The 8,403-nt window shown below is 40.8% G+C and overlaps 1 protein-coding gene across 1 annotated transcript in view; it reads left to right on the top strand.

Moving 5' to 3' along the window:
• The window catches only part of MAN2C1 (mannosidase alpha class 2C member 1), a 97,182-nt gene that overhangs the window by 31,432 nt on the left and 57,347 nt on the right, over window positions 1–8,403 (top strand). Inside the window, 2 exon segments of the mRNA XM_053717405.1 lie at window positions 695–787; window positions 8,257–8,373. Coding sequence (XP_053573380.1) covers window positions 695–787; window positions 8,257–8,373 — 210 coding nt within the window.

Raw genomic sequence — 8,403 nt, 5'->3', positions numbered from 1 at the left:
TTCCCCAAATGGGATCCTCTCTCTTTCTTACTTACCCTGCACATTTAGGGCCTCTTTAACATTTATACTGCAATGGGAAGATTAAGTTGTGGAGCCTCCATTATAATTTAGTTTATTGCTGGTTTCAGATATTTAGCTACTGTACTTGACTTTATGCATTATTCAGTTTCTTAGTACAAAACATCAAAATACACACTGTTCTAAAATATGTAATAAGCAGGATGAATAACACTGTGCAAATATTCTGTCTGTGGCTCACATTTCCTAGCATTATATTGAATGTACTATTTGGAATGTGAAAATGCTTTAAAAAAAAATGCAGGTGTCCAAATAAGTTTCTTTTTTGTTCTAGTGTTTTATTTTTGATGCTTTATTTCATTTTTGCTACACTAAGAATCTTTTTACAGAGGTATACACACATTGTTAAAATGAGTTGCCCTTCCCTAAAATCCTGAAGTTTTATGATTCTATATTTATGCAAGATCGTGCTTTCTTTTCCTCATGTTTGTGTGTTACAGTCTTTCTTTCTGTGTCTTTTGATTGTGCTCACTTTTCTACCAGTTTATGAGCCATGTTCGTAATTGCAATCTTTCAATATAAAAATAACCGTCAATACAATAAAACTCTTGGAAAGTTTAAACATAAGAAAAACAGAAATTAATTATTGATCAAAAGCGTTTTTCTTTCCCTACAGGATGGAAACCTTCCCAGTGGAGAGTCCATGGTACGCCAGTTCCTGCAGGGTCAGAACTTTTTCCTGCAAGAGTTCGGCAAGGAATGCGTGGAGGTATCCTCACATTTGTATTTTGTTGCTTGACGTTTAAACATTGTGCACTTAATTTTGTGTCTTTGCTTTTGCAAATAATAATTGAGACATGTGTGACATTTGCTGTCTGATATACATGTTAATTGCAAAGTGATGATAAAATCCAGTCAGCATAAAGCAATCCATTGTGTAGGGAAGCAAACCTTAACTCCCTAGCAAATATAAAGAAATGTGTTAACACAGGTAATGATATCAGATTATTATGCCTGATATATCTAGTAACATACATATGATGATAAGCATCATATTAACTGTTTGCCAAAAAGCAAGTCTATGTGTTTTGAACATCTTACATGCTACATTCCTACTTTTCATATAAATAAATGATTAATAGACCACTCAATACAACAGAAAGGCATAATTAACATGTACATAATAAAAAAATTGAATAACCTACTCTGAATTTTACATAAGCAGTAGATTTTTTTTCTGTCAAATTAATTTTTTCTTCCATTTTCTGGCCCTCTGTATCATGTGACAGACATCAGCCAACCACAGACTAGTATACATATACTCTGTGTGCTTGTGCACATGCTCAGTAGGATCTTGTTCCCCAGAAAGTGTGTATATAAATAAACTGTGTAATATTTAATAATGGAAGTAAATTGGAAAGTGTCTTAACATGGCATGCTCTATCTGAATGATAAGTTTATTTCCATCTTAATATGGAAGAGTCCACAGCTGCATTCCTTACTTGTGGGAAATACTGAACCTGGCCACAGGAGGAGGCAAAGACACCCCAGCCAAAGTCTTAAATACCTCCCCCACTTCCTCATAACCCCAGTCATTCTTTGACTTTCATCACAGGAGGTTGGCAGAGAAGTGTTAGAAGATTTTGGAGTAGAGTTTTAAGTAGTCCTGTCAGCCTCTCAGTGAGAGCATGGATGAATGTTAGAGTCCGGAGATGCAGGGAGAGTCTTTCTGCGAAACCATCCCGACTCATATTAACAGCTCCATAGGCAATCAGCGTTGATTATGTGATAATATCAAACATGTTTGATACCACGGAGCCATCCACCTCTGAGGAGCTGTCGTCCAGTGAGGTGCGTACCCTACATTATCTCTCTACACATGCAGTTTTCCAGTAGCATTGCTGATCCTCCATCTGGAGGGGGCCTTTTTTTCACCAGACGTTACTGCGCAGTTCAGATGGCGGTGTCTGCTGCCTTTAATGCTTTACCTCGCCCTGCTAAGTGCAAGCGAAAGGTTACATATTGCACTCTTTCCCAGAGTACATCAGATAATTTAATCACAACAGCATGGAAGCGCTCAGACATCCGCTCAGTGTGGCCGTCGGCAGATAGCAGTGATCTTCACGTAAGTATCACACCCCCTCTTGACGTCACTGTGACGCTCCAAAGGCTGCTCAGCTGTACTGGTGCAATGTAAGAAGCGATCCACCACCGGTAACAGTGAAAAATCGCTATATTAGAACAAAAAAGTCTCAGACTCAAATAATGTTTGCAAAGTTGATGCTGTATTGCTTTTCCAAAATACACCGGCATATATTTGGCAACAGACAGGCAATAAACAAGCTGGTCAAACGCATTTCATATATTTACTTCTTCAGTGACCATACTAAACACCCATAATGCAGTGCTATTTACCTAGCCCAGGAGTGCCCTCCCATTGGTAATAATCCAATCACATTCTATAAAGCACAGTTAAGGGTGACCTAAGGGATATGCAGAAAGCACCAGATAATTAACATGCTTAATTTAAAGATATATACAAAGAACATTTTTTTCCCTTTAAAGTGACAGTATGCATAACCGTTCTAGTACTAAGTTGCATAACTATAACAAGCAAACCTATAATCTAAATAGTTGTGAACCTAAGTAGTTCTAGTACTAAATTGCATAACTATATCAAGCAAACCTATAATCTAAAAATTTAAAGAGACAGTGCAAATAAATCTTATATTGTTCAAACACTGAAAATCCTGATTATTAAGTATCTACAAAAAGTTTTACATCCCATTCGGAATTCAGACCTGCAGGCATTCTGGTATCCAGCTGAAAAATCCAAAATATTTCTCTTTTACTTAGAGTAGTTCCTCTATTTCCACCTCTTGGGTGTCTGGAAATCAGCTGGATACTCTGGAATGACAGCAGAGAACTGTCAGAGTTGTGTTCCCATCTGAAATGTAGGGAGATAGGGGTAGTAGACTCAGGGTCCTCAATAGAACGTAAATGTTCTAGAAAACGATCCTTTAGGGCCCGTGCCGTTTGACCAACATACTGCCTATAGCACCCCCTACAGGTCAGAAGATAAATGACATAACAAGAATTACATGTTATATGTTCCTGTATCTTAAAGTTCTTTTTATTTACTGAAGATACAAAACTAGTACCAAAGGAAGCATAGGAGCAGGATTTAAATCTCCTACTTCCACATTTATAAAATCCTGGTTTAATTGACAACCAATTTTTATTTTGTATCCTAGGCAACATTGATGGTGATAAAATATTCCCTAATGTCTTTGCCTTACGTGACACGAAAGATATCCCTTCTTTAATGATAGTTTGTAAACTCTCATCCGTTTACAAAATTTGAAGTGCTTTACGCACTATATTGCATATTTGACCATATTCTTCAATACACGAATTTGCAATACAGCATCAACTTTGCAAACATTTTTTGAGTCTGAGACTATATGTAGTGATGAATTTAGGTTGATTTATTCTGTTATATCCCTTGGACTTCCTTGTTTGAAAAAAAACTAGTCCTTTCTGTATAATCTATTTCCTTTTTAGTTGACTCAAGTACTTCTCTACAGTAACCTCTATGGATTAATCTGTCAGTTAGTTCTTTAGAGTGTTTTTGGTAACCCTGTTCATTCGTGCAATTTCTCTTAACCCTGATATATTGGCATTTAGGGATAGACTGAATGATATGTTTTGGGTGACACGATTTTGCATTTAAAATAGTGTTGCCCGCAATCTCTTTGCGGAATAATTCCACATCAATACACGAATTTGCAACATTAGACAAAAGTCTAATGTCCAAAAAGGACATTGAAACTTTACTATATTCCATAGTGAACTTGAGATTCATGGAATTTTTCTGGGTGTTTAGTATGGTCACTGAAGAAGTAAATATATGAAACGCGTTTGACCAGCTTGTTTATTGCCTGTCTGTTACCAAATATATGCTGGTGTATTTTGGAAAAGCAATACAGCATCAACTTTGCAAACATTTTTTGAGTCTGAGACTTTTTTGTTCTAATATAGCCATTTTTCACTGTTACCGGGTGTGTTGGATGTTGCTTTTACATCAGATAATTTATTGGATTTAACTGATAGGGTTATCCGAGGATGAAGTTCTTTCTGAGACTTCAGAGTATGAAATACTGGGTCGGAGTCTGCTGCCTCAAAACCTCCGGCTTCAGAGGAACCAGACTTTAGTTTTAGGAATTTGCGCTTCTTCCAAAGGAAGTTTTTGGCGAATTCCGAGGTTCCAGAGGTCAAATTGCCTGATGAACCTTTAATTCCTAAATTAGTGCCTTACCCTTCCCTGCTCCTGTTAGATGGCAAACATTATTAAGAATGAATGGGACAGGATAGGATTTCTTTTTCCCCCTCTTCTTCTTTTAACAAATTGTTCCCGGTCCTGGACTCTCAATGGAGTTATGATGTTCTGTCCCTAAATGGGATGGTGTTATCTTCACCCTTGCTAAATGTACTACTATCCCTCTTGAGGATAGTTCTTTGTTTGAGATGGAAGATGGAAACTCTGTTAGGAAAGATGTTTCAGCATATGGGATATTTGTTTCAACCGGCAGCGGCTGTTGCCGCGGTTGCTGGAGAAACTACCTTCTGGTGTGACACCTTATAGGATTTGATCAGGGTGGAGTCCCCTCGACGTTACTCAGGAAAGATTTACAGCCTTGAGGGTTGCTAATTCTTTTATCTGTGACAGATTATTTGCTTAAATGCTATGGCTTCAGCTTTTTCTGTTCAGGCCTGCCGAGCTCTGACTGAAGTCATGGTCTGCGGATATAACTTCTAAGTCTATACTTCTTCCCTCCCCTTTAAGGGAATGATTTTGTTTGGTCCAGGCCTGGACTCAATTATCTCCACTGTCACAGGGGGCATGGGTGCCCTCCTACCGCAAGAGTATATGAACTAGTCTAAAGGTACGTTTTTTGTTCTTTTCGTTCTGATAAAGCCCATGTCAGCAGTCCTCCGCTAAGCCAGAGCAAACCAAGCGCTCTTGGAAGCTGGCTCAGTCCTGGAATAATTCCAAGCAGAGCAAGAAGCCCGCTGAATCGAAGTCATAATGAACGGGCGGTCCCCAGTCCTCTTCTGGATCGTGTAGGGGGCTATATGTTGCTCTTAGTCGCTTGGTTCAGGGACGTGCAGAATCCATGGGTCCTGGAGGTCATAGCTCAGGGTTACAAGATAGGTTTTAAGTCTCAGCCACCCAAGGGCAGATTCCTCCTGTCTTCCTTTCTGGGGTGTGTACAGGATTTGTCCTCTTAGGAGTTATTGTCCCGGTGCCTATCGCAGTGAGAGGTTTGGGATACTATTCAAACCTTTTTGTGGTCCCTAAGAAGGAGGGAACTTTCCGTCTGATTCTGGACCTATAGAGCTTAAGCACGTTTTTAAATGTCCCCTCATTCAAGATGGAGACAATAAGGTCCATTCTTCCCCTCTTTCGAGAAGGGCAGTTCATGACCACGGTAGATCTAAAGGATTCTCTCTTCACGTACCAATCCTCAAGGACCTCTTCCAGTTCCTAGGGTTTGCATTCCTGGCCCAGCACTTCCAGTTTATTGCCTTCCATTTGGGCTAGCTACGGGTCCAAGAAATATTTCAAAGAGTGGACCATTCGGAATCTCTCCTCTGTCTTTTTCGATCCCATGGATGGAAGATAATCTAGAGAGAGTTATCTTGTATCAAGTACCAGGGTACAATTCACAGGTACTATAATAGTATCCATAGATATGAGAATATTCTAACAGACCAGAGATGTTGCAAGCTAGCTTCAACATGTCTTGCCCTCCAGATCTCCTTAAGGCCATCTGTGGCTCGGTGTATGGATGTGATTGGTCTCATGGTGTCCAGCATGGACATCATTTTCCTTTGGTTTCACCTCAGACTGTTGCAACTGTTCATGCTCAAGTTGTGGAACGGCAATCTTTCGAATCTGTCTTAACAGATTTCTCTGGATTTTGACTGCGGTTGCAAGTCTGTCAAGATGGGGGGCTGTTTGGGGTGCCAGGAAGGCACAGGCCTATGGTCTCAGGGGGTAAAGCTCCCTCCTGATCTCATTTTGGATCGTCGGGCAATATACAATGCTCTAAAGGCTTGGCCTCTGCTGGGTTCGTCCCAGTTAATCAGATTCCAATTAGACAATATATCCTCGGTGGCTTACATCAACCATCAGGGGGGAACGAGAAGCTCCCTAGTTATGAGGGAGGTATCTCGAATTCTGGTGTGGGGTAGACCCACATTTGTTTGCGGTCAGCGATCCACATTCTGGGTGTGGACAACTGGGAAGCGGATTTCCTCAGCAGACAATCCTTTCATCCGGGGAAATGGTCTCTCCATCCCAAGTGTTTGCGGAGATTTGCAAGAGGAAGATCTTATGACATCTCAATACCAAGCTACCCAGATATGGGTTGAGGTACAGGGATCCTAAGGTGGAGTTAACAGATGCATTAGCGGTGCCTTGGAGGTTCAATCTAATTTATCCTTTCTGGTCATTACTACTACTTCTTAGTGTAGTGGTTCGAGTCAAGTAAGCATCAGTGATACTGATTGCTTCGTCTTGCCCGCGAAGGATATGGTTCACGGATCTAGTGGGATGTCGTCATCTCCTCTGTGGAAGTTACCTTGTCGCAGGGATCTGCTGACCAAGGTCTCTTTGGTCATTAATGTCTAGCTTCTCTGAGGCTGACTGCGTGGAGATTGAACGCTTAGTCTTAGCCAAGAGAGGGTTTTCTGAGAGAGTTATATTTACTCTCATTCAAGCTTGTAAGCTGGTTGCTTGTTGCATCTATCATAAGGTGTGGAGGACCTACTTATTCTGTTCTCCAGGATGAACTGGAGAAGGGCTTTTCTGCAAGTCCCCTGTAGGGATAGTTTTCAGCCCTGTCTGTGTTGCTGTACTAGAGGTTTGCTGAGCTTCCAAATGTGCAGCCATTTGTTAAGACTCTGCTGGAATCAGACCTGTGTTTTGATCTAAGGCTCCTCTTTGGAGTTTAAATCTTGTTCTTAAAGTTTTGCAACAGGCTCCGTTGGAGCCTATGCATGATGTAGACATTAATTGTGGTCTTGGAAGGTTCCTTTTCTTCTGGCTATTGCTTATGCACGCAGGGTATCTGTGATTGCTGCCCTGCAATGCGTCCCTCCTTATCTGACTTTTCATGCCAATAAGGCTGTTCTATGAACCAAGTTAGGTTTTCTTCCTAAGGTTGTGTCAATTCGCAACATCAATCAAGAGATTGCGGATTCCTTCTTATGTCCTAATCCTTTTTCGTTGATGGAATGTTTACAACGTATTCCTGGATGTGGTTTGTGCCTTGAAGTTCTATCTTCGGGTCACGAAGGAATTTAGACAAACCTCTTTCTCTGTTTGTTCTCCCTTCTGGGAAGCGTAGGGGTCAGAGGGCCTCTTCGACTTCCTTATCTTTTTGATTGAGGAGTGTCATCCGTTTAGCATAGAGACGGCGGGACATAAGCCTCCTCTGAAGATTACGGCTCATTCTACGAGAGCAGTGGTTTCCTCTTGGGCCTTCAAAGATGAGGTCTCTATGGATCAGATTTGTAAGCCGGCTACCTGGTTCTCCTTACATACTTTTTCCAAATTTTACTAGTTTGATGTTTTTGCATCTACTGAAGCAGCCTTCAGGAGAAAGGTTTTGCAGGCTGTGGTGCCCTCAGATTAGGGCCCGTCTCTCTCTTTTTTCCCTCCCGTTAGCATTCCATGTACTCTAGAGCTTGGGTATATGTTTCCCACAAGTAAGGAATGCAGCTGTTGCCTGTTCCCATATTAAGATGGAAAACATAAATTATGCTTACCTGATAATTTCATTTCCATCTGTATGGGTAGAGTCCACAGCTCCCGTCCGTGTTCTCCGATGGGCGGCCCTAAATTAAATTTTTTTCTTCTGGCACCTTTTTCATGCTGATATTTCTCCTACTGTTCCTTGTTCCCTCGCCAGAATTACTGGGGTTATGATGAAGTGGATGAGGTATTTAAGCCTTTGGCTGGGGTGTCTTTGCCTCCTCCTGGTAGCCAGGTTCAGTATTTTCCACAAGTAAGGAATGCAGCTGTGGACTCTTCCCATACAGATGGAAATTAAGTTATCAGGTAAGCATAATTTATGTTTTTGATTTGAGAGTCTCTTTAAGTAATAAAACATTAAGTAACAATATCATGCTATTGCTTTTTCTGTTTGGTGATAAAATATTTTCTAATAGTTTTGGTTGCCAGATACATTTGGGTACTCAGCTCAGTTTCCTCAGCTGATGAGCGGTTGTGGGATTCATCGCTTCCTAACACAAAAACTCAGCTGGAGCTTAGTCAACGCTTTTCCGGTTAGTAACTGAACTATTGTCCTTGCTAGA

Source organism: Bombina bombina, chromosome 6 (genome assembly GCF_027579735.1).
Source record: "Bombina bombina isolate aBomBom1 chromosome 6, aBomBom1.pri, whole genome shotgun sequence".
NCBI classification, from domain to species: Eukaryota; Metazoa; Chordata; class Amphibia; order Anura; family Bombinatoridae; genus Bombina; species Bombina bombina.
The sequence above is the reverse complement of the archived record's forward strand: the minus strand, read 5'-3'. Positions and strand labels throughout refer to the sequence as shown.